At 54.3% G+C, this 25,792-nt stretch overlaps 3 protein-coding genes across 4 annotated transcripts in view; all 3 read left to right on the forward strand.

The window, feature by feature from the left end:
* Positions 1-1,138, forward strand: part of Grik5 (glutamate ionotropic receptor kainate type subunit 5) — a 63,224-nt gene extending 62,086 nt beyond the window's left edge. The window contains exon 20 of the mRNA XM_028860002.2: positions 191-1,138. Coding sequence (XP_028715835.1) covers positions 191-616 — 426 coding nt within the window. The 3' untranslated portion in view covers positions 617-1,138. The remainder of the gene's footprint in view (positions 1-190) is intronic.
* Positions 1-25,792, forward strand: part of LOC114688528 (carcinoembryonic antigen-related cell adhesion molecule 1-like) — an 875,221-nt gene that overhangs the window by 632,947 nt on the left and 216,482 nt on the right. The gene's annotated exons all lie outside the window — the stretch shown is intronic.
* Atp1a3 (ATPase Na+/K+ transporting subunit alpha 3) overlaps positions 5,206-25,792 on the forward strand; it is a 28,295-nt gene continuing 7,708 nt past the window's right edge. The window contains exons 1-16 of one of the 2 annotated variants that reach the window (XM_028859969.1): positions 5,206-5,384; positions 10,082-10,168; positions 10,265-10,324; positions 10,483-10,686; positions 13,258-13,371; positions 13,464-13,598; positions 14,174-14,291; positions 14,406-14,674; positions 16,470-16,668; positions 16,749-16,858; positions 16,949-17,083; positions 20,211-20,403; positions 20,661-20,836; positions 20,918-21,054; positions 22,159-22,309; positions 22,549-22,717. In XM_028859969.1, the coding sequence (XP_028715802.1) occupies positions 5,379-5,384; positions 10,082-10,168; positions 10,265-10,324; positions 10,483-10,686; positions 13,258-13,371; positions 13,464-13,598; positions 14,174-14,291; positions 14,406-14,674; positions 16,470-16,668; positions 16,749-16,858; positions 16,949-17,083; positions 20,211-20,403; positions 20,661-20,836; positions 20,918-21,054; positions 22,159-22,309; positions 22,549-22,717 (2,263 nt within the window). In that variant the 5' untranslated portion in view covers positions 5,206-5,378. Of the gene's footprint in view, positions 5,385-10,042; positions 10,169-10,264; positions 10,325-10,482; positions 10,687-13,257; positions 13,372-13,463; positions 13,599-14,173; positions 14,292-14,405; positions 14,675-16,469; positions 16,669-16,748; positions 16,859-16,948; positions 17,084-20,210; positions 20,404-20,660; positions 20,837-20,917; positions 21,055-22,158; positions 22,310-22,548; positions 22,718-25,792 lie in introns of both variants that reach the window. The other variant, XM_028859967.2, reaches the window with a different exon arrangement.

Genomic DNA, 25,792 nt, shown 5'->3' on the forward strand with positions numbered 1-25,792 from the left:
ACACAAGGAAAGATGAAGCTGAGAACGGGATGGCGGTGGGGGAAGCGGTACAGAAAACACCAGCGTTGGCCAAGGGAACAGAACTGGGAGGTGAGGAGGGAGTAGGAAGGAGAGGAGAGGTGCAGAAAGGAGGTGGGGGCGGGGAGGGAGGTCGCGGCGTGCCCCGCGGTGACCGTCTCGCCGCCCCCAGGTGTCGGTGTGCCAGGAGATGCTGCAGGAGCTGCGCCACGCCGTGTCTTGCCGCAAGACCTCGCGTTCCCGCCGGCGCCGGCGCCCGGGCGGCCCGAGTCGGGCCCTGCTGTCGCTGCGCGCGGTCCGAGAGATGCGACTCAGCAACGGCAAGCTCTACTCGGCCGGCGCGGGCGGGGACGCGGGCGCGCACGGAGGTCCGCAGCGCCTCCTGGACGACCCCGGACCTCCCGGGGGGCCCCGGCCCGCGGCTCCCACGCCCTGCACGCACGTGCGCGTCTGCCAGGAGTGCAGGCGCATCCAGGCGCTGCGGGCTTCGGGGGCTGGGGCGCCCCCACGTGGCCTGGGCACCCCAGCTGAAGCCACTAGCCCTCCCCGGCCGCGGCCAGGCCCCACAGGACCCCGCGAGCTGACCGAGCACGAATGACCATGGACGGGGCCGGGCGTGCGCCCCAACTGACTGCAGGGACGCGATGCGCCCCCGATGGACAGGAAGCCGCGATTTTGCCTTCAGTTCCCGGTGAATTCCGAGCCCGGCTCCGGAGCCGGCCTGCGTCTCCTAGTGGACTCGAGCGAGGGTGTCGCGGACGCCCGCATTCCATCCCGCGCCGAGGGCGGGAGGAGCGCAGAGACCGAGGACTCCAAGGGCTGGGGACTGTGGGGGCCGCTCCCGGAGTTGGAAAGCGGTCCGCGGGGAGGACCCCAACCTGGGACTGCTCAGACGCCCCAAGACTTGACACGGCTCTCCACACTTCTGGAGGTGGGGAGGGCCTCTGGACATGTGGGTGTCCCCTGGTGCCCCTCCTCTCTTCTCTTTCTCTCTTTTTTTGGGGGAGAAACCTCAGAATTTCTATGAGACGCCCCCAGGGAGAGGGTCAGTCGGGCCCCTATACCTCCCCCTGCCACATCTCAGTCCCTGTTGGAATAAAAAAAGAACAAAACCCCAAAACTGGGGGGGTACGTGGGTTTCATTTTCTGGGGGGTGGGGGTGGGAGGTCAACGGGCGTTTTTAGACACTCGGAGTCTGCGGAGAGCAGGAAGAGATTTACACACTCGCCACCTTGGGCAATGCCCGAAACATGCAGGTCAGCTCAGGTCCCAGCAGCCGCCCCCTCTCCATTGACCTTCTCTCGGGACAGAAGGAGGCTGCGACAGAGACCCTGGGACAGATGGAGAGACGCAGGATCTGGAAGGGCGGAGACACTGAGAGGAAAGACACGGAAAGAATGAAACCAGATGGGGCTGGGGGATGGGAGAGCCTGGGAACTGTGGGTGTTAAAGTCTGGGGTGGCAGCCAGAGTGGCGGTGTGGGACCGGGCTACAGTGAATTGAGAACTTGGGGGTCGCGAGTGTGACCCCTGTGAAGCCACCTTCAAGAGTGACCGAACCTTGAAGTTATGTCCCTCCCCAGCCCTCAAGTGAGGAAGCAGGGAGTGGGAGAAGGGGGCTGAGGGCTGGTTGAGCAGGGAGAAGGGTGGGCCTGCCTTCCGTCCCCGCCTTCCTCGCCACTCTGGAGGTTTCTGTGGAGAAAGGACGACTGAAGGTCACACGGCCTGATCCAGATCGAGGCCGAGCAGGAAAGAGAGAGAGATGCGGCGCGGGTGGGGGAGAAGCAGACGGATAGGGAAGAGGGAAAAGAAGATCCGGAGGACAAAATGGGCGAGGGCTGCAAAGTGTTAGAGACGAGAAGAGGGAGGGCAGAGGGAGAGATTCTTAGAGGCAGAGAGATTGCGGGAAGGGACACGGTGGGTGGAGGGGACGCAAAAGAAACGGAAGGTAGAGGGCACAGGCAGTTGAGGTGACAGACAGGAAGTCATAGAAAGCTAAAGGAAGACCGAGGGGGACCCGAACGACAAAGGGAACAAGATCAAGAACACGGAGCTGCTGAGGACAGAAGCTGGGCCCGCCCTTCAACCTCGACAGGATCTCAGGAGCTGTCCGTTTCAGCACCCAGCGGTCCGCCCTGCGCGCAGCAGCCAGGGTCTGCTCAGCCTTCCACGGTCCCCTGACAGAAGGCCACGCCCCAAGAGACCCCCACCCCGCACCTCCACGTCAGGCTGCTTCACGCTGTGTCCTTAGTCTCCACTTGGCCGCTTCTGTGTCTCAGACTCTTGCTGTGTGTGCCATTCCAGGCCAGCCCCAACATCTTCCCCCTCTCTGTCTTTCTAAGAGACTGATCAATCATCCTGCCCCGGGGCTGGATGCTGTTGAAGTGACTCTCATTGCGGATTTTTCTGGTTTCCCCCTTCTCTGTCCCAATAGCACGAGACTGCTCTTCTCCAGGGTCTGTCCTCATTCTCTAACCCACCGAGTTTCTCCCCGTTTTATCTCTAACTCTCCATGCTTGGCAAACCTGTCCTCTGCCCAGCTCTCTAAGGTTCCCCTTGTTTCTGCCACCCTCTCTGAACATGTCTGCTACCATCTTTCTGGTTTTGTTTGGTCTTGGGTTTTTTTTTTTTTTTTCATCTCTGCTTTTGCAGATCTTTTCTTCCGTCTTGTGTTTGTAATTCTCCCTGGCTCTGGGGTGGCTCCAGTCTGTATTTCTCGTCTCTCTCCTTCCACCTCTCCGTACGAGCTCCGCTGTCCTCCTCCATCTGGGGTGACCTTCTGAAGTCTTCCCTCCCCCTCTTCTTCTGCAGAGCACTGGGAGCATGATGCATCAGTCATCAGTCTAGCCAGGCTGGTGTCTGAGGAGGATTTACATGAGGCAAGCTGAGCCTGTTTCTGGGGTGGGATGTGGGGAGCGTCTGGCCCCCCAGCCTGGCTAGAGGGCAGGAGGAGCACATATCCCCTGGGATCTAGGATCCCCTCCCCAGCCTTCCCTGACTCTAACCCTGTCCTCTGTGGACCAGCCACAGACCTCCAGGCTCACATACTGGGAGACGGGAGGCACGAAGGGATAAATGTCGGTAACAACCCCTCCACCCCAGGGTAAGGAACAGACTCGAGGAAGGGGTGTCTGAGAGCAATGCACCTGGGTTGAAAGATGGGGCTCCTCCTCCTTCTTCTCATCTCCATGGCAACAAGCCTGATCTGCAGGTCCAACCTCCTTTGCTGCAGAGTCAGCCTCCCTGTTACCATGGCAACAAGGGACAGCAGGAGAGATGGGAACAGGCCAGAGAAGAGGGTTGTGATGAAGCTCTGGGTGCTGGGGGAAGCCCCTTCCTCCTTCTACTGTGGCCCTATCTATTTCCGCCCGAGGCCAACTCTCTGTGTCTCTGTGTCCCTCTCTCTAGATTTGAATGTCCCCTTGAGGTCAGGATCATCTTAAACCCCCACCTTCTTTTTTCTTTTTCTTTTCTTTTCTTTTTTTTTTTTTTTTTTTTTTTTTTTTTTTTTTTTTTTTGAGCAAGGTCTCACTATGTCCTGGAGCTCACTGTATAGACCTGGCTGGCCTTGAACTCACAGAGATCTGCCAGCCTGTGCTTCCCCAGTGCTGGGATTAAAGGCATGCACCACCACCATGCCCAGCAGATCATCTTAACATGAACCAAACCCTGACCCCACACAGGCTTACTTCCTGCTCCTAGCCAGAGTTCTGTCTTTCCCCATCCCTGTCTTCTACCAGCATCCCCAAGGAGAGTCCAGAATGTTCCTCATGAGCACAGTGTGTCAGGGTGGGGATGGAAGGCTCTGACACCACAGACTCGTGTGGAAACTAATGGGTGTTGCGTGTGTGTGGGGCGGGGCGGGGGGGGTGGTAATGGGAAGGTATGTGTGCATGTGCCTGTGTACACACAGTGTGATGTGGGTGTGGTGTGTGGGTGGGGATGTTGGGATGTGTTTGGAGGCGCGACAAAGTTATACATGACACTACAGTGATGTGTGATGTGTGAGAAGTGTGGGATGGTGTCCCATGGCTTAGTTCTGAGTGACTTGTGTGACCTGTGAGTCTGTGCCCGTCTTTGCCTGTCATCCACAGCAAATGTTTGTCCAGTCTGTGCCGTGAGCCTTCTTTCATGCCCTGACACACTGGGAACAGTCCATGATGGGCAGGCAGGTGTGTTCGACGGCATGTTCGTGCAGCAGTGGCCACAGAGGCGGCTGCTATGGGTGTCCGGAGGAAATGTGTGTCCTAGGCACATGCAATGGTGGAGGAATCTGTTAGTTCTCCGTGTAAGATGGTGCAAGGTCAGCTGTGGTGCAGGGTGTGATGTGAGTCTGGGAGGTGGTGTTCTGAGGGCGTGGGCTCCCCACAGCACTTCCGCATCGTGACTGTGGTTCTGTGGTGATGTGGTGGGTGTAAGAGCTGTGTGCTCTTGGCGGATGCCCCTCCTACCCGGTTTTGAGCCTCTGGTTGAAGGGTAGTGGTGGTGAAGGTGTGACTGGGGTACGGTTGTGAGCCTGTGGGGGGGTAGGGGGGTGGTGATGGTGGCGCCTAACTGTGATGCCTCTTGGTGTGTCCTTCTGGCTTTGTTGTGTCTCCTGTGTGGTACGTGTGGTGGTATCTTACTGGGCAGCTCAGTCAGGGTGGGGACACAGTGAGGAGGGTCTTAGGACTCTCTCCCGCCTCTGCAGCACCGCTCCTCAATTTGGGAGCCTTCCTTGTTGTCTGTTTCCCCACCAGTGCCCCTCCTGCAGTATCTTCTCCCTGAACAGTGTCCAGCACGGACTCCTGGGGTCCCCCTACATATTGCAAGATGGTGGTGCTCTGGGGCCCTGCATTACTGCATTCACTGGTGCTTTCCTCCGACCCTTTGCCCACCACACTCCCAGGAGGCAGTTTCCGGGGTGCTTCCTCCCTCAGAGCCTCCATCCCTGAGGTCCCTCCCTGCATCGAGGGGGGCTGGTCTCTAGGTCCACCATCCACCGTGGGGTGTCCGGGATCCCCACCCCCCACTGTGCTCAGCTCCCCGGTGGCGCCGCCACTTTGCAGAGACAAGGTTGGAGCGGTGGAGGGGGAAGGGGGAGGACAGCTGCAGTACCGGGGGCCGGGCCTCGGGCTGTCCGTCAGCTCAAAGCCGCTCCTGATTGGCCTGCGCCGCCTCCCCCCTCGGGCGCGGGCATATGAGGAGGCAGAGGCCCCGGCCACCGCAGCCTCTGTGCGGTGGGACCCACGGACCGACAGACGCACGCTCCCACCGCGGCGCGGGCGCTGCAGAGGCCCACCAGCCGGAGCCCGCGCCTGAGCCGGCCCTGCGGCCACCACTCACCAGCCCGTCCGTCCCTCTTCCCACGGAGCCGCCAAGATGGGGGTAGGTGCAGGGGTTGGCAAGGCGCTGCGTGTGTGTGATATTGTGTGTCCAGTGACACTGGGTTGTGCAGGAATTGGGGGGCTCCCGCATTCCTGAGCTCTGGGGCCGAGTCTGCGGAGACCCGCGAGCCGGCTGACCTGACCATTTCGTGTGATGGTGTGTCTGGGAAAGCGGGCTACTGAGTCGAAGAGGGTCTGTGGCGCATGTTGGTGGCTTTGTCCACGGGGGCGGGGGCTGGCCCTTAGCATCTCGATTTGACCTTGTGCGGTTGCTCGTGTGCCCGTTGCATGAGTGTGGTGGCATGAGTGCAATTGCTTGAGGGTGAGTGCGTGTGCGCGTGCTCCTGGCTCCCTCTAGCAGCGGGGTCTGCAGCTCTCCGTGCCCTCCCCCCTCCATCTAAAAGCCTGCAACCTGTCTGGGTGTGTCTGAGAGCTATGTTAGTGTGTCTAGAGGGCATTGAAGACCCCCTCCGCTCCCCGGGTCCCCTAGCCCAACGGAGATAGATACAGGCTATGGGATGGACATGAGATGACCTCTCTTTCTCCTTCCAGGCCTGGATAAGGGTGATCTGCAGTGACCGACTTGGGGCTGCAGAGTTTGTACAGCCCCTAATCTGGGGGGAACAGACATGAGGGCTAGGAGGAGGGGGGGGGGAGCGGGAAAGAAATGGCTGACAGACAAGTGCCTGGCTGAGGGTGTGCAAGCACAGTCATGTGGGGGGAGTCTGCATGCATGCTGTGCCCTTGCCTCCGTGTCCGTGTGTCCTTCTCTGTCTGTGCGTCTCTCCAGCAGATGCAGCCTCCTTCCCCGACTGACCACCTGACCCCTGCTGCAGCCCTGGATTCCTCCTTGTGTGTCTGGGGTGGGACTTGACTTGGGGAGGGCTGTCAGGGAAGAAAGTGGATGGACTGGGGACCACCGGATAAAGAGAAAGGGTCAGCATGGGGGTGCCAAAGGGAACATGAGAAATGAGGAGAAAGATGGCGGATGAAGGTGGAAGGGCCTATGGATGAAGATGGGGGATGGAGCTACTGATATGTGGGTTGGGGTGGGTGAGGGGGGATGGGAAGGAAAACTGGGTGGGGGATGATTAGGGGAGAAAAGGGGGAGATGAGAGTCAGTGACCGCTTTCAGGTAAGTGGACGGAAGCTGGGGAATGTGGAAGATTGGGGAGAAGAGAAGGGTACAGTGCTTTGGGGAAGGGTGGTCTTAGATGAAGAAATGGGGAAGGAAATTGCTTTGATGTGGGAGAGACAGACATGGGCAGAAACAGTGAGAAAGAGACACCAAAAAAAAACAAAGAAAGGGACAAGACACAGATGCAAAGAGAGAGACTGAGGTGGCAGACGGGCATGGAAAGACACAGAAAGACAAAATGAGAAACTGAGGCTGACATAGAGAGAGAGAGAGAGAGAAAGAGAGAGAGAGAGAGAGAGAGAGAGAGAGAGAGAGAGAGAGAGATTTCTACCCAGAGACCAAATAATAAATAAATAAATAAATAAATAAATAAATAACCCCCCTGGGGGATGGAAAAAGGAGGCTGAGGTCAGAAGGTAGGCCAAGGTAGGTAGGGGTGTTTAGAAAGGACAGTCACAGGTGCCCTGGGGTGGGGGCTGTGGAGGTGCAGAGACCGTATGAGCCACGCTGCTGTCAGGGAGGCAGAGCTCATGGGAAATGGCTAGGAGCTGGCTGCAGAGGCGGCTGCAGTGAGGCAGGCACGTCCCCCACCCCGAGAGGTGCTCCAGTCCTGCAGTGCGCCCATCTGGGCTTCCTGCCTTCCCTGGGAAAGCCTCGGTTCTTCATACCAACAGACGGAAGCCACCTCCGGGGGAGTCTGGTCATGGCAAGGGCAAGCAGGAGCGAACCCAAGGTTGGGTTGGCAGGGACATGAGCATTACTGCCCTTCACCTCCCAGTCCTCCTTCTCAGAATGAGGGTTCAGACCCCCACCCCCCTTCCCCAGACCCAAGAGACCAGGCCCAGCCTCCTCCCTCACACCTAAGAGTCCAGGTCCCAGCCCTCCTGTGTCGGAGCCAGAAGTCCAGGCCACTTTTTCTCATAGGGAGCCACACTGCAGCTCCCCAGGGATTCAGGGACAGGGCAGCTGATTCCCCTGTTTCTGACAGACCCGTCTCTCCTCATGCTTGCCACCCTGCTCACTTCTCCACCTTGACCTCATAACGTGCTGTCTTCATATCTCTCCATGTGTCCGCCTCATCTGCAAAGGTTGGCACACCACCCTGTAGCCCATAGTTCAGGGTGGAGGATCAGCCTCAAGTCCTCAAGCCTCTGTGCCTCCTTGTCTGAGGCGCAGTACTGCTGCAGGGCTGGCCTGGGGCCAAGCTCCCGCCTCCCCAGTTCACGCCTCCTCGGGATTCCCAGGCTTCCAGGGCTACGGCCCCTCCCTATACTCCGAAGTCAGCCCGGGGCCTGGGGGTAGACAGCAGGCAAGTCAGGCTGCTACAAGGTCACAAGGAGATTAGCGCTGAGCTGTACTGAGCCTCCTATCCCAGCTTGGCCCTGGGCCTGCAGGATCTGTCAGCAGCCCTCTGCAAGCATTGAGCCTCAGCCCACCTTTCCTGCCAGCCTCAGACACGCTCCCCATCTGCCCAGACCACCAAACCGGAACTCAGTCCAGGCCTAAGGCTTTTTTTTTTTTTTAAATTGCTCTTTGGTACCCACCCACCCCCAGTTCTTGCTCATTCCTCAAGTCTTGACCTATGCCCATCCCCTGCTCAAGACTGTCTGCAGTACACAGCAGGAGGAAAGTCAGATGCACATCCTGCCCATTAAGCCCCTTGGGAATGACTACTTATAGGCAGCACACTGCCTCCCACCGGAGCCTTTGTCCTGGCTGTCATCCGGAGTCCCCTTTCCTCTCGTGATTTGCCTGGCCTGTGGGGGTCTCCCAAGATCTTCTGAGTCCTTTGAGGCATGCACAGTGCAGAAGACAGGCCAAGCAAAGAGCTATGCGGGGGAGACAGGCAGTGACCTCCATGGAGACCTTGCACTGGAAAGATGGGTGCCAATGCATAAAGAGAGCAAAATAAGTAGAGCAAGGAGAGACACACAGACACACAGACGAGACAGAGCTGAGTGTCCAGCGCATGCCTGGCAGCCAGACATTTAAAAGGCAGGAACAGGAGGACCACCACGAATTGAGAATAGCCTGGTCTACATAGTGAGACAGACAGGGGGAAAAAAGATGTTCTAATAAAGACGGGGGGGGGGGGTTGAGACAGAGACACATCCCAGGGTGAGGGAGTAAGGGAGAAAGATTGACAAAGAGAAAGATCTAGAGCAAGAACCAGAGAAGATGGGACACAGGCGAGAACGAGACAGGGACCCCAGGAAATACCCCGAAGAGACAATGATGGCAGAGCCCGACGGCAAGGCAACAGACAGCGTGCGCCCCCAGAGACGATCCCAGCGGACGCCACCCTGGGAAAGAGAGAGGACCCCACAAGCTCAGAGATTGAGACGGTTTGAGATAACGGTGTAGGAGACAGGCGGTGAGAACCGGAGACCGAAGAGATGAGACGGACTCACGGAACCAGGGACAGAAGGACAGAGACAGCACCAAATGAGAGGAGAGATAAAGGAGAGAAGCAACCTCGATGAGACACAGAGACGGGAGAGACATGGAGGCAGAAGGAGACAGGGACGAGCTAGCAAGTAAATACGAAACAGAGACAGATTAGAGAGAAAGAGACGGCGAGGACGTAGCCACAGAGACAGAAGCCCGGGAAAGTTCAATAGGCCCAGAGAAAAGACAAGAGGATGCACGGAATGCTGGGGGTGCAGCCCAGTGGGTAGAGCTTGCCTGGCATACACAAAGCTCTGTGTAAACAGTGTCTGGGGATGCAGGCCTGTAACCCCAGCCCTGCCGAGATGGAGCAAGGGGAACAGAAATTAGCCTTGACTACGTAGGGAGTTCAAGGCCAGCCTAGACTGTGTGGGACTCTGTCTCAAAGGTGAACGTGCACACACACACACACACACACACACACACACACACACACACACGCCAGACCTGGTGGTCCATGACCATATCTAGCACTTGGGAGGTTGAAGCAGGAGGACTGTTATGAGTTCCAGTCTGTGATACATAGTGGGTTCTGGGACAGCCTGGGCTAAAAAAATAAGACCCTGTTTCTTAATAATAATTAATTAATAAGTTAAAAGGGTCCAGTGAGTAGGCTCAGTGGGCAAAGGACGTTTCCCTCGCAGCCTGATGACCTGAATGACCTGAGTTTGAGTGCCGGGACTGACATGGTGGAGGGAGAGAAGCAACTCCTGCAGGCTGTGCTCTGACCTCCACGCACGCACGCACGCACACACGCACGCATGCACACACAAATAAATAAATAAATAAATACTTTTAAAAATCAAACTGGTGAAGGGGAGATACTCATAGACACAAGGAAAGAGACAAACAGACCCCAAGTCCTAGAGATACCCGGACCCAGACACAGTGAGGCCAACTAGATGAGAAAAGCCTCGGAGGGGTTCTGGGAGCTGCCCAAAGACACTAGGAAGGCACCGTGAGACGCTGAGAGACGCAGAGATAACCCTAGCCTAGAGAGGCAGAGGCCAGGCCAAGATGCGCGCCGGGGCACGCGGGGCCGGTGTCGCTCTGGAACCCCTTCTCGCCCGCAGTCTGGTGGCTCTGACAGCTACCGTGTCGCCACCTCGCAGGACAAGAAAGATGACAAGGGGTCGCCCAAGAAGAGCAAGGCCAAAGAGCGCCGGGACCTGGACGACCTCAAGAAGGAGGTGGCCATGGTAAGTGTCGCCTCCCCCTCGTTACCACCCCGCCACAGCCCCACCTGCGCAGAGAAGCTGTGTGAGATTGTGAGCCATCTCCCCCAATCATTTCAGACGGAGCACAAGATGTCCGTAGAAGAGGTCTGCCGGAAATACAACACGGACTGCGTGCAGGTGAAGATGGGCGGAGCCAGGGCTGGTGTTGGGGCCCTGGGTCTGAGGGAGGAGGGCTGGAGACTGGTTTGCTCTGAGGACTTGCGGGTGCTGTGGTTTTGATCTGGGGTGCCAGGGCTTCTCCAGGAAGGCTCCTATATGAGTGCCATGCTTTCTAGGGTCTGACACACAGCAAAGCCCAGGAGATCCTGGCTCGAGATGGGCCTAATGCGCTCACACCACCACCCACCACCCCGGAATGGGTCAAGTTCTGCCGACAGCTATTTGGGGGCTTCTCCATCCTTCTGTGGATCGGGGCAATCCTCTGCTTCCTGGCTTATGGCATCCAGGCAGGGACTGAAGATGATCCCTCGGGTGACAATGTGAGTATGCCACACCCCGGCCTGTGCAGGAACACAGACACAGCCACATCTGCCCCTCCAAACTTTTCAAAGCCTCCTCCTTGCCCTTCATCATCCAGCTGTGACAATTACCTCTGAGAAAACAAGATCAGAAATAAGGAAGCCACAGCTCCCAACAGCCTAAGACAGCTGGGGTGTGGTTCAGTGGTGGGGTATTTATTTGGCAAGGTTTCATGGGGGCCTGGGCTCAATTCTCTGCATTCATAGAGGATATGTGTGGTGGCACACTACTGGTATTCCCTCACCCAGGAAACTGAGGCAGGAAGATTATGAGTTTGACTCCAGACTAGGCTACACAGCAGAATCCTGTCTCAAAAGATGTTGGCTCGGAAGAAGGCTGAATAGGTAAAGCACTTGCTGTGTAACCAGAAGGGCCTGAGTTCAAATCCTCAGCACCCACTTGAAGCTGACACACTGGCATGCATCTGTAATACCAGTGCTTCTGTGGGGAGGTGAGGCAGAGACAGGAGCATTCCTGGAAGCTCACAGGCCAGCCTGCTTGAAGTATGCAGTGGGGGTAAAAGAGAGAACCACAGGACTAGGGAAACGGTTCGGCAACCAAGAGCGTTTCCTGCTCTAGCAGAGGACCTGGGTCCGGTTCCCAACACCCATATGGTGGCTTACAACCATCTACCACTACCGTTCCAGGGGTCTAGTGCCCCCTTCTGGACTCTATGGCACAAGGCACACATGGTGTGCAAAGATACGCGTTGGCAAAACAGTCATATGCAAATAAATAGGTAGTAAAAAAACAAATAAACAAAAACCAAGAGGCCCTCTCTCAAAGTGGAACGTGAAGACCCATACCTTACGTTGCCCTTCTTCCACACGGGCCATGGTGCATACGCATATGTACACATGCACATGCCCTCGTTCACATGGAAGAATGCGTGTGCACATAGTTTTTAATTATAAAAAGGAAACTGTGTAGGCCAGCTGGTAGAGTGTTTACCTGGTGCGCACGAAGGCCTAGGTTTGATCTCCAGCACCATACAAAACTGGGTGTAGCTGTGTAAGCCTGTTGTGCAGGCACCGGGGAGGCTGAGGCAGGAGGATCAGTTCAGTGTCCACCTGAGTGAGCTACAAGAGACCCCAGTTAAAGAGAAAAGGGGGGTGTGGGATGAACTAGAGTTCTGGCTTGAGGCTCTCTGGCCTCAGCAGCTTTGGAGACAGGTGCCACCTGATGGTCACAGCCTAACAAATGACTGGAGACGAGGAGGAAGGTCAGGGCTCATCTAACCCCACACAGGAGACAGGCGTGAGACAGGGCTGTTACAGTCTTCACACCTGTGGACACAGAACCCCGCACAACTACGCAGAGGTCTTCACCTGTATGTGAGGAGTGAACCTGGAGCGTCCCATAGGAAGACAGGTTCAAACACAGGGACATAGGCACACATACAGGTGCCCTCACACATACAGGTGCCCTCTGGACAGAAGAGGACCAACAGAGCCAGACATGGTGGCCAACACCTCTCATGCCCGCATTGAGGAGGCTAAACCAGGAGGAACAAAAGTTCAAGGCCAGCCTAGACTACAAAGATCTCATCTCAAATCAGTGGTGGGTGAAGTGGCCTTTAATCCCAGCACTCAGGAGGCTGAGGCAGGCGGATCTCTGTGAGTTCCAGGCCAGCCAGAGCTACATAGACACTGTCTCAAAAACAAACAGACCCTGGGAAGTGGTGGTGCACACCTTAATCCTAGCACTTGTGAGGCAGAGGCAGGCAGATCTCTGTGAGTTCAAGGCCAGCCTGGTCTACAGAGTGAGTTCCAGGACAGCCAGGGCTACACAGAGAAACCCTGTCTTGAAAAGGCAAAACAAAAACAAAAAAACAGACAACAAGAAAACAGAGCCAGATTCGGTGACACACGCTTGAAATTCCAGTACTACAGAGGAAGAGGGCAAGAAGATCCAAGAGTTCAGGATCATCCTCAGCTATGTGGCAAGCTCTAGACTCAAAAAAGGAAAAGGAAGAGGTGGGGTTAAGCACTTGCCCTTTAGGCTTGAAGACCTGAGTTTAAGCCTCAGAATTCCCGTCAAGAAGCTGCTGTGGTGACAAGTATTTGTAACCCCAGCGCTGGAGAGGTGGGAGCAGGCTGACCCCTGGAGCTTGATGGCCCCGGCAGCCTTGCCCACCTGATAAATTCCAGGCTGTGAGAAACCCTGTCTCTAAAAAATATAAAAGGTATATGGTGCCCAAGGAATGTAACCTGAAGTTGTCTTCTAACGTCTGTTCGCGCGCGCGCGCGCACACACACACACACACACACACACACACACACACACACACACACACAAATAAAATGTAATAATTTAAAAAAATAATAACCACAAGACAGCGAAATAACAGACTCAAACACACAGTCTTATAAACACAAGGTGAGGCCTACAGGCATATATACAAGCAGACAGGCAAAGAATGAGGCCACAGGCAGATGCACAAAGTTCCCTCGCAGACCTGGGGGTGAAGGTGGGTGGGGAGTGTGCACAGCTGTTGTGATGACGTGTTCTGCACACATGTGTTCCCACAGCTGTACCTGGGCATTGTGCTGGCTGCTGTGGTGATCATCACAGGCTGCTTCTCCTACTACCAGGAAGCCAAGAGTTCTAAGATCATGGAGTCTTTCAAGAACATGGTTCCCCAGGTGAGGCGGGCCCAAGGGGACAGAAGGAAGTGGCCAGATGGGACTCCCTGGCAGGGGAAGTTCCGGGGCTGACTCTTCTCTCTCACACCCAGCAAGCCCTCGTGATCCGGGAAGGTGAGAAGATGCAGGTGAATGCCGAGGAGGTGGTGGTCGGGGACCTGGTGGAGATCAAGGGCGGGGACCGAGTCCCAGCTGACCTTCGCATCATCTCAGCCCATGGCTGCAAGGTGAAGTTCCAGCTCTGTTCTCTGCTCTCAGGAATGAGGAGGAAGATCTCCTGAGTGCCTCATAGACCCCAGAGCTCCAGACCCCAGCCCTCCTCCCTCAGACCCAGAGCTCCAGGTCCCAGCCCTCCTCCCTCAGACCCGGGCATCCAGGCCCCAGTCTTCCTTTAGACCTGGTAGTCTAGGCTCAGGACCATCCCACAAGAATTCTGAGGGACTTTTTTTCTTTTTTTTTCCTGAGACAGGGTTTCTCTGTGTAGTTTTGGTGCCTGTCCTGGATTTCACTCGTAGCCCAGGCTGGCCTCGAATTCAGATCTGCCTCCCAAGTGCTGGGATTAAAGGCACGAGCCACCACCGCCCAGCTTCTGGGGGACTTTAGACGTGGGCCAGAGGTCCTATTCCTGCCCGCTGTCCTTTAATATCCTGCCTCCCGGTTTCCCAGATGCCACAGGCCAGTCGGGGCTCTCCTGCCTTTTTCTGTAACTTCCTGGGACAGGCTTTACTTCAAGGCCCCCTGGTTCCTTGCTCTCTGCTCCTGGGCCCTGTGCTGAACCGTGACTCTGCCGTTCCATCCCCAGGTGGACAATTCCTCCCTGACCGGTGAATCTGAGCCCCAGACCCGCTCCCCGGACTGCACACATGACAATCCCTTGGAGACCCGGAACATCACTTTCTTTTCCACCAACTGTGTGGAAGGTGAAAGAGAGGCCCCAAGGGCACAAAAAGGAGAGGCGTGGCTCAGGAGGTGGGGTACCCGCAGCCTTCTGAGTTCTAGCAGGACCTGAACTTCTCGTCCCTTTGGCCCTACAGGCACCGCTCGGGGTGTGGTGGTGGCCACCGGCGACCGCACTGTCATGGGCCGCATCGCCACCCTGGCCTCAGGCCTGGAGGTGGGCAAGACGCCCATCGCCATCGAGATCGAGCACTTCATCCAGCTCATCACTGGCGTGGCAGTGTTCCTGGGCGTCTCCTTCTTCATCCTCTCCCTCATTCTGGGATACACCTGGCTCGAGGCCGTCATCTTCCTCATCGGCATCATCGTGGCCAATGTCCCCGAGGGGCTTCTGGCTACCGTCACGGTAATGCTGGACACCGAGGGAGGGGGGCCGGGCCCACAGGACCCCTGGGTCTGAGGGAGGAGGAAGAGGGTCTGATCCCTGGGTCTGAGGGTGTCAGATGCCCTGGAACTGGAGTTACAGAGGTTATGAGTCGCCACATGGATGTTAGGAACTGAACCCAGGGCCTCTGCAAGAGCAACAAGTGCTCTTCCCGCTGGGCCATCCCTCCAGCGCCTCAGCACCTTAAAAAGACCAAAAAAAAAAAAAAAAAGAAAAGCCGCTTTATTTTATGTATAATGAGTGTTCTGCCTGCACATATGTGTGTGCACCAGGTGCATGCCTGAGGCCCTTGGAGGTCAGAAGAGGGCATTGGATCCAGTGGAACTGGCATGACACACAGCTATGAGCCACCATGAGGGTGTAGGGAACCAAACCTGTGTCTTCTGCAAGTCCAACTTGCTCTTAACCACTGAGCCATCTGTCCAGCCCCTGCCCCTCTTGCATTTTAATTCAATTCACAAAATTAGGATGCACCCACTCATTGCAAAAGTGGAATAGTAGTTTTTTGGTTTTTTACAATTTATGTATTACATTTGTGTGGCCGGGTACGGTAGCGCAGGGTGTGGGTGTGGGTGGGTGGGTGTGGGTGTGTCTGTATCAGCACTTGCACACACACCATAGTGCCTAGGTGGAGGTCAGCAGACAACTTCCAGTCTCTCCTTCCACCATGTGGGTCCTGGGGGATCGAACTCGGGTCATCCGGCTTGGCAGCAAGTGCTTTTATCCACGGAGCATCTCACCAACCCACTTGTTCCATTTTTAGAATAAAGTAATGCTCCCCCACCCAATACCCTGTCTTCAGCCCCCACCCCAGACTCACGAAGTGAGTGCATTGTTTAAATATGGCCCTTCCCTCCTCCCTTCCTCCCTCCCTCCTCCCCTCTTTTTATTTATTTTTATTTTATGCACTTTGGTGTTTCGCCATGGATGTCCAGTCCCCTGGAACTGGAGTTACAGACAGTTGTGAGCTGCCATGAGGGTGCTGGGAACTGAACCGTCCTCTGAAAGAGCAGTCGGTGCTCTTAACCACTGTGTTTAAGACACTATAGTCTTTTTTTTTTCAACCATTTTTTAAATATTTTTTTTTAAAGATTTATTTATTTGTTTGCTATGTATACAGTGTTCAGCCTGCAGGTCAGAAGAGGGCACCAGATCTCATCACAGATGGTTGTGAGCCACCATGTGGGTGCTGGGAATTGAACTCAAGACCTCTGGAAGAGCAGCCAGTGCTCTTAACCTCTGAGCCGTCTCTCCAGCTCTCTCTTTTTCAAAAATTTCTATTGAAATTTTTTATTTTATAGAAAAAAAATATTATAGAAAAAAAATACATTACACCCTGACTGCAGTCTCCCCTCTCTCCACTCCCCCCAGTCCTTCTTATTTTCTATTTTTAATTTTAAGTGTTACTTACTTGTGAGCTGCCTGATGTGGGTGCAGGGAACCAAACCCAGGTCCTCTGCAAGAACAGCCAGTGCTCTCAATCACTGAGCCATCTCTCCAGCGCCCCCTATCCCTACCCCCCCACCCCTACCCCACCCCGCTTCAGTTGCTTTGCGTGTGAGTCTGTTGTACCTACGGCCTGTGAGAGCATTCTACTGTGTGTTTTGAGGCCACGTCTGTGTCTGGTTGTTTGTCCAACAGCCACCCCTGCCACTCCAGCCCTGCTTCTCACACTCCTCCCTCAGCCCCGAGTGCTCCCCTCGGCAGGTGAAGTGCGCACATCTGTGCAGCTCTCCTGTCCTTGCCGGTCCTCTAGGTGTGTCTGACCCTGACTGCCAAGCGCATGGCTCGCAAGAACTGTCTCGTGAAGAACCTGGAGGCGGTGGAGACGCTGGGCTCCACTTCCACCATCTGCTCAGACAAGACCGGCACCCTCACCCAGAACCGCATGACTGTGGCCCACATGTGGTTCGACAACCAGATCCACGAGGCCGACACCACTGAGGATCAGTCGGGTCAGTAGGGGCTCAGGGTGGGGACTAGGGCGCCCCATCCCGGGGGGGGGGCCTTGTGGCCTCACACGTGACTCCTACAGGGACCTCTTTCGACAAGAGCTCACACACCTGGGTGGCCCTGTCCCACATCGCTGGACTCTGCAACCGGGCTGTCTTCAAGGGCGGGCAGGATAACATCCCTGTGCTCAAGGTCGGTGCAGCTGCCTGCCCACTCTGACCAGACGCCCTTTCCCCCTCCCTCTCCCCACTGCTGACTGACCAGGCTTTCTGTCTACCGCAGAGGGACGTGGCCGGTGATGCCTCTGAGTCTGCCCTGCTCAAGTGCATTGAGCTGTCCTCGGGTTCCGTGAAGCTGATGCGTGAACGAAACAAGAAAGTGGCAGAAATTCCCTTCAACTCCACCAACAAATACCAGGTACGAACTCCAGGTCTGTGTGCTCTGTGGGTCTTCCTGGGACGGTATAAAGAAATGTCTGTCTGAGCTGGGTGTGTTAGTGAACACCCGTGAGCCCAGCGCTTGGGAGGTAGAGGCAGGAGGATCTGGAGTTCATGGTCATTCTCAGCTACATAGTGAGTTTGAGGCTAACCTGGGCTACACGAGACCCTGTCCATGCTGGTGGAGCGTGGTGAAAGGATGGGATGATTAGGGTTAATTATAGGAAATGAGGGTGACAAGTTACTTACAGGAGCTTGGAATGACTCAAAACAGCTGCATCACCAAAAAATGCCACCCGTGGGTGATGACTCAGGAAAGCTGTGTTACCCGAGTCCCAACTCCTGGACAGCTGCGGGGACAGGAGGGAGGGCTGGGTGACTCTCCCCTTCCCATCCATGAGTGAGAGCCTTCTGTAGGTCACCACGGAACTCTGCTCCACGATGGCACCAGTCATGTCCAGCATGGAGGAAATAGCTGCTTTACCACTCGGGGACAGTGACCAGGGGTTGCACTTTCTCTACGATTCCCGAGTTTAGCCACCTCTGTCCCACCTCCATCTGGCTTTGGGTCAAGATTCTAATGTTTACTGAGCCTCAGTTTGCCATCTGTAAGACTGAGGATGAGGATAGAGGAGTGGGGGAAGGGCAGTGGCTGAAGCAGAGAGTTCCATAGTGAGAGGCTGAAATGGGAGGCGCAGGAGCAAAGAGCGTCCTGTAGCAGAGGGTGGGCCCTAGCCACCGTCTCAAGAACAAGGGTAGCATTTTTCACACATTTTCCAGATGTGTTTTTAAGCCTCTTGGTCCTGTTTTAGGTATTGGGGTACACTGGGTAGTGAGAGGAGCAGTGAGACCCTTCCTTTCCAATACTCAAGTCCTAGGAGACAGATAATCAAAGGTTGAGGGGAGGAAGCCTGCAAGTTTAAAGAGTGTTCAGGCAGCAGACAGCACGTGCAAAGGTCCTGAGGCAGGAGTGTCACCTGCCTGAACTACCGGCAGCCAACATGGAAAGGGACCGAGGACATGGCGTACAGAACTGTGGGAGCGCGGACGGCTGTGGGGGAGAGCCGGCTCTGACTCTGAGAGGACCACAAACCATGACAGGAAGCAGAGGAGGGAAGACAGAACCTTTAAGTTAGAGAGTTTTAGGAAGCTACAACTCACATACCAGGAGCAGATGTGTTAGTGTGCTCGGACTTGGGCGACCACCCACCGAGTCCATTTTAGATTGTGTTTACCACCTCAGAAAGAAACCCACACTCTCTCAGCTTCCGCCCACCCCTTCTCCAGCAGGCCCTGCCCCCAGCCAGCCTCAGCAAACACTAACCTACTTTCTGTCTCTGTGGATTTACTTGTTCTGGACATTTCATTTTTTAAAAAAACAGAATCGTGTAATACTTGACCTTTTTAAAAATCCGTTTTATTTTGCTCCACCTCGTTCTCAGGATCCATCCACACGTCCACCAGAGCCTCATTCTTTTTTTTAAACATTTATTATTGTGCGTGTATGATGGTGGGGGTTGCTTGTGGAGGGCAGAGGGCAACCTTGTGGAGTCGGTTCTCCCCCACCTCTATGGAAGTTCCAGGGATGGAACTCGGGTCTTCAGGCTTGAACAGCAATCACCTCTACCCATTGAGCCATATACCACCAGTTCCCTAATGACTTTGTTTGGTTGGTTTTGACTTTTTCGAAACAGGGTTTCTCTGAGTAGCCCAGGCTGTCCTAGATCTCACTCTGTAGACCAGGCTGTCCTCGAACTCACAGAGATCCGCATGGCTCTGCCTCCCGAGTGCTGGGATTAAAGGTGTGCGCCACTGTCGCCTCCATCACCTCCGCTGTCACCGCTGCCACCGCCACCACCAGCAGCTGGATCCTCGTGACTTTTTAATCTATTTTCTCTTTTATTTTTTCAGTGTTTTGAGACGAGGTCTCACTTTATAACCCAGCCCGGTCTAGAACTCACTATGTGACCCTGGCAAGACTCAAACTCATAGTGATTCTCTGCTTCGGCCTCAGAAGTACTGTGGTGGCAGATGTGGGCAGATGTTCCCAGCTGCTTTAGGAGAAAACACATACTTCATTGTGTGACTGTGTCACATCTTGCTGACCCATTCACCTTTGATGGACAGTTGGGCTGTTTCCACCTTGGGGGAAACTGTTGAGCTCTTTGCCAAAGTGGATGCAGCATTTTTCACTGACTTACGGTTTCTTTTTAGTTTTTATTTACTTTGGGGCTAGGAATGGAACCCAGGACCTTAGTGTTAGCAAGCACTTTACTTCTGAACAACCTTTTCTTGATGGAGTCTAGGCAGGGGCTCTACCACTGAGTCACACCCCAGCCCCTCACTGGGGGATTCTAGGCAGGGGCTCTACCACTGAGCCACACCCCCAGCCCCTTACTGGGGGATTCTAGGCAGGTGCTCTACCACTGAGCCATACCCCAGCCCCTCACTGGGGGATTCTAGGCAGGGGCTCTACCACTGAGCCATACCCCAGCCCCTCACTGGGGGACTCTAGGCAGGGGCTCCATCACTGAGCCACACCCCCAGCCCCTCACTGGGGGACTCTAGGCAGGGGCTCTACCACTGAGCCACACCCCAACCCTCACTGGGGGATTCTAGGCAGGGGCTCTACCACTGAGCCACACCCCAGCCCCTCACTGGGGGACTCTAGGCCATTGAACTTTGACCCAGGCTGGCTGAGGGAAAGTAGATAAGAGATTAAAGTGAGGGTTAATGATAGCTGGGTCCCGGGGCTAGGGCAGCAGAGGAGAGAGTGAGAAGAGATTAGATTCTAGGTAGGCTTCAGAGGCAAGCTAACTGCTAGATTTGGGGTGGTTGTACACTGAGTTCCGACAAGGCAGAGAGAAAGTATATGATCCAAAGACAGCTGGAATTTCTGTGAGAGAGATGGACAGAGACAGAGAGACAGAAAAGGGTTGAACAGAGATCTCCAGGAAACTTGAGAACCAGGAAGAGGCCTGGAGAGATATGGGCAATGCTCTTAGGCATCTGTCCTATCCTGGCACAGGGAAGGTGCTCTCCCTACCTGGGTGCAGACAACTTCTGGGTTCCCACATGGCTTAAGTGTCCGCCCTTTTCTGTTGCAGCTATCCATCCATGAGACTGAAGACCCCAATGACAACCGATACCTGCTGGTGATGAAGGGCGCCCCAGAACGCATCCTGGACCGGTGTGCCACCATCCTCCTGCAAGGCAAAGAGCAGCCTCTGGATGAAGAGATGAAGGAGGCCTTCCAGAATGCCTACCTGGAGCTTGGTGGTCTGGGCGAGCGTGTGCTGGGTGTGTATTATGGGTGGGGCAGGAGCAGGTCCGGCTCTAAGGACCCTTTGGGGCCAGAATGCGCCGTGAATGAATGAGTGGATAAGTAAATGAACAAGTGAATGAAGTCATTGCTGAGAAACGAATGCTGGTTGGCTCCTGGCTGTGTGGGAGGCTGACTGCAGAGAATCCAGACAGCTGGGAGCAAATGGGATGCAGACATGGAGGTCTTGAGGCTGATCCTTCCTTCATCTACCCTCCCTTGTCCCTATCACCAGGTTTCTGCCATTACTACCTGCCTGAGGAACAGTTCCCCAAGGGCTTTGCCTTCGACTGTGACGATGTGAACTTCACCACAGACAACCTTTGCTTTGTGGGTCTCATGTCCATGATTGACCCTCCCCGGGCAGCTGTCCCCGATGCTGTGGGCAAGTGTCGCAGCGCAGGCATCAAGGTGTGTCCTTGGGCAGCTTGGTGGGTGTGGCCAGGGGCTGATGCAGGATGCCAGGCAATCCCTAAAACACAATGATTACAGGTCATCATGGTCACCGGTGATCACCCCATCACAGCCAAGGCCATCGCCAAAGGTGTAGGCATCATCTCCGAGGGCAATGAGACTGTAGAGGACATTGCTGCCCGGCTCAACATCCCCGTCAGCCAGGTCAACCCTAGGTGAGTAGCCACGCCTCCTCCAGATCCTGCTTACAGGGCCCTCCGCTTGGTCCTCAGTACCGCCCCAAACAATACAAACACAAAGTTTAAAAAAAGCCGGTTATGGTGGTGCATACCTATAATCCCAGCACTCAAAAGAGGAGGCAGGAGGTTGAGAGCTACGCAGCAAGATCCTCTCTCTAAACACTGAGGACTGAGAATATAGCTCAGAGACAGTGCTTTCCTAGAATCCCCCAGTGAGGGACTGGTGGTGTGGCTCAGTGGTAGAGCCCCTGCCTAGAATCCCCCAGTGAGGGACTGGGGGTGTGGCTCAGTGGTAGAGCCCCTGCCTAGAATCCCCCAGTGAGGGGCTGGGGTGTGGCTCAGTGGTAGAGTCCCTGCCTAGAATCCCCCAGTGAGGGGCTGGGGTGTGGCTCAGTGGTAGAGCCCCTGCCTAGAATCCCCCAGTGAGGGACTGGGGGTGTGGCTCAGTGGTAGAGCCCCTGCCTAGAATCCCCCCAGTGAGGGGCTGGGGTGTGGCTCAGTGGTGAGTGCTTGCCTAATAATAAGAGGCTCTGGGTTCCGTCCCCAGCACCACTTTAAAAAAAAAAAGTGTGTGGGAGGAGCAGGTTACAGATAATTATATTTAAATATTTCTCTTTGAGACAGTGTCTCACTATATAGTCCTGACTAGACTAGAACTTGTTAGGTACACCAGACTGGCCTCAAACTCAGACATCTGCTTGCCTCTACCTCCCAAGTACTGGGATTAAAGAAATGCACAATCCCACCTAGTGGTCAGGTTATAAATAATCATAAACAGTTGCTCTCAAAGGATTTAAGGAAGCCCCATATTTCTTCACTCTCCTCACAAACTGTATATTTATGTTTTGTTTTTCTGGATTCTTGCTTTTCCATCTTTATGTCTGGCTCTTTCTTCTTTCTATTACTCCACCCTCCATTTCTGGTCCCTCAGTCCTTCAGGCCTGGCTCTCTCTAACCTTATCACATCCCTCTGTCGGCCCTTCTCCTCTGTCTGTGGTCTGTCCCTCTGTCTGTCCTGTTCCCCCCACCCCACCCCACCCTCGCTTCTCACTTGGCCTCTGCTCTTTCTGCTCTTCTCAGGGACGCCAAAGCCTGTGTGATCCATGGCACTGACCTCAAGGACTTCACCTCCGAGCAGATTGACGAGATCCTGCAGAACCACACTGAGATTGTCTTTGCCCGCACCTCCCCTCAGCAGAAGCTCATTATTGTGGAAGGCTGCCAGAGACAGGTAAGCTCCCACCTAGTCAGAGGGAGGGCTAGGCCTGGATCCAGGGCCTGAGGGAGGAGGGCTGGGTCTGGATCCTGGGTCTGAGGGAGGAGGGCTGGGCCTGGACCCCTGGGTCTAAGAGAGGAGGGCTGGGCCTGGACCCTGGGTCTAAGAGAGGAGGGCTGGGCCTGGACCCTGGGTCTAAGAGAGGAGGGCTGGGCCTGGACCTCAGTTCTCAACCTCACCCTTCCTCCTTCCAGGGAGCAATCGTGGCTGTGACTGGTGATGGTGTGAATGACTCCCCTGCTCTGAAGAAGGCTGACATCGGGGTGGCCATGGGCATTGCTGGCTCTGATGTCTCCAAGCAGGCTGCCGACATGATTCTGCTAGATGACAATTTTGCCTCCATCGTCACTGGTGTGGAGGAAGGTGAGCGATCTGGGGGCGGGGAGGCGGGCAGCAGAGACTGGGTCATTGCTGGAAGCTTTAGGAAGGGGGGCAGCAGGCCAAGTGTGTAGTAGTATGCAAGGCCTCAAGATGAGATCACAAGGCAGGATGGGCTGCGGCTTCGGCATTCCTGCATCACCTGGCACCAGTGCAGTCTAGAAGCATTCCAAAGTCCTGTAAATGCAGTCACTGCAAAGGAGGGGATCCTGGGAGGTGTGGAAGGCCCCTTCCCCTGATATAGGCTGGGGTTCAGTCATCTTCCAGGGTGGACAGGAACAAGAGTGGACACTGAGCCAAACTGGAGGTTCACAATGAGACGTTCACTTGAAAGGATGGGGGAGGGGGGAACACAGGCAAAGAAAAAAATGTCAGTTCCTGCAAAGTGAGGTAAGGGAGCCAGGTGTGGGGCTGGGGTTGGTGTAGCAGGAGAGTCCCCAACCAACACCAGCCCCATTTCCTGGAGGGTCTAGAAATGACCACAGAGGGGGCTGGTTTATGTTTTATTTTATTCTGATCATTGATAATTCCATTGGTAATTACAGAAAATGCCAAAAAACAAAACAAAAAACAAACTAGAGTCACTCTAAACTATAACTGTTCATGCTTGTATCATTTTTCTCCCAGAGTCTCTCCCCCATCTGAAATGTCACTACTTGCTGGGTGTGGTGGTACACCTATAAACATGAGGCTCAGGAGACTGAGGCAGGAGAATTGTTGTGAGTTCTAGGCCAGCCTAGGCTATGAGTGAGTCCCTGTTCTAGAAACACACACGCGCACACGCGCACACACACACACACACACACACACACACACACACACACACGGGGGAGGGGGAGGTGTCGGTCAGTACTATAATGAGCCAAGGATGTAGTTCTTTGAGTTTCATCCATTGCACCAAAAGAAAAAGGAAAAATAATGTTAAGGATAAGCTGGCCATGGTGGTGCACACCTTTAGTCTCAGCACTTGGGAGGCAGAGACAGGTGGATCTCTGTGAGTTTGAGGCCAGCCTGATCTACAAACAAATTAAGTTGCAGACTAGCCAGAACTATACAGTAAGTAACTATACTATAAGACCCTGTCTCCAAACAGAAAACCAAAGTATAGTCAAAAAAAGCTGAGCCCACAGTGACAAGCTAGATGCCATTAGCCCTTGTCCCCGATATCCCAGAAAAAAAGCACAGATACTTCTCTTGTCCCCAGACATCTCTGCCTGGGCGGGACAACGCTCTACAGGCAGGGAAACAAGTTTTCTAAAAACAATTAACAAACACATATAAAATAACAAGTTGTGGGCAATGCTAAGAAGCCCATGGAACTCCAGTTTAGTGGTGCGGCTATGCTGGAGGCTGAGGAGGTTCACAACCAGGTGCAACTTAGTGAAACTCTGTCTCCAAGTAAGTTACAAAGAGACCTGAGGGTTTGGGGGCGGGGCAGGGGGTGGGGGGAGTGTGTTGTCAGCCTTGCCCTTCTGAAGGGCAAGAGGCTGGGTGGGGTGGGATGGGGACTTTAATTTCCGCAAGGGGAAATTACAGATACCAGAAGTATAGTGAGTGGCATGTGACATCCCCTGCCATTGTCACTGAGCTGCAAGTGATCTGTTTCTTCTCTACACACTACCACATGCTGATGTATGTTGAAGTATCCTTGAGTCATTCTTTTACCTAGGGACATTTCAGAATGAGAAACAAATAGCTTCATTAAAGGAATATGATTGCTACATGAGGACACTAGGAGGTCAGAGGCCTTTGATACAATGAGGACTTTTGCTTTGTTTTGTTTTGTTTTGATGGGGTCTCAATTTGTAGCCCAAGCTGGCCTACAATTCACTATGTAGCCCAGACTGGTCTTGAGCTCACAAAAGTCCTCTTGCTTCAGCCTTGTGAGTGCTGGGATTACAGGTGTGAGCCAACGCAACTGGCTGGATTTGTTTTAACAGATACATAAAAACCTAAGAGGTGCACATACTTGCCAGATGTGCTGGTGTATATGCCTTGGGAGACTAAGGCAAAAAGATTTAGTTCCAGGCCCAGCAAAAAAAAAAAAAAAAAAAAAAAAAAAAAAGAGGGGTGCTGGAGAAATGGTTCAACAGTTAAGAGTATGTACTGCCGTTGTAGAGAACCCAAGTTTGGTTCCTAGCATATTTGCCTGGCACTTCACTAATGTCTCTAGCTCCAGGGCTCTGGCGCCCTCTTCTGGCCTCTAAGGGCACTACACTCACTTGCACTTCCACCCACACTCATAATTTAAAAACAAACAGCTAGCCGGGCGTTGGTGGCGCACGCCTTTAATCCCAGCACTCGGGAGGCAGAGCCAGGCGGATCTCTGTGAGTTCGAGGCCAGCCTGGGCTACCAAGTGAGCTCCAGGAAAGGCGCAAAGCTACACAGAGAAACCCTGTCTCGAAAAAAACCAAAAAAAAAAAAAAAAAAAAAAAAAAAAAAAAACAAACAGCTAACTGGGAGGCATAGTAAAGAATGCCTTTGATTCTAACACTCGGGAAGCAGAAATAGGCGGATCTCTGTGAGTTTGAGGCCAGTCTGGTCTACATAGTGAGTTCCAGGACATCCAGAACTACACAGTGAGACCCTGTCTCAAAAACAAACAAACAAACCAAAAAGAAAAACAAACAAACAAACACCAACTACTCTTGGGGGAATATGCCTGTAGTTCCAGCACTTGGGAGGGACCTCAGGTGTTCAAGACCAGTCTGAACTACACAAAATGTTTTAAAAATCAAACAAACAAACAAACAACAAAACCCCCAAAATTGTAGCTCCTAATTGGGTTGCCATGTGATATTTTGATACACATATGTGTTGCTTACTGGTTAAATTGGGTTAAGCGTGGCTTCAGCTAGCATTTCTTCTGGGAGAAAATATCCAGTGCTCTTTCTCCTACAATTTGAGACATTTGGCGTGTGCATAATCGACTGTCGACCTGGTACACAGCAGCACGCCAGTGTCCTACATCTGCGGACTGTTTTCTTTTTCATGTGTTGAGGATGCAGCTCGGGTCCTTGTGCATACGAAGCGCACACGCCGTGCCTACTGAGCTACGA

Source organism: Peromyscus leucopus, chromosome 1 (assembly GCF_004664715.2).
Source record: "Peromyscus leucopus breed LL Stock chromosome 1, UCI_PerLeu_2.1, whole genome shotgun sequence".
Taxonomy (NCBI): Eukaryota; Metazoa; Chordata; class Mammalia; order Rodentia; family Cricetidae; genus Peromyscus; species Peromyscus leucopus.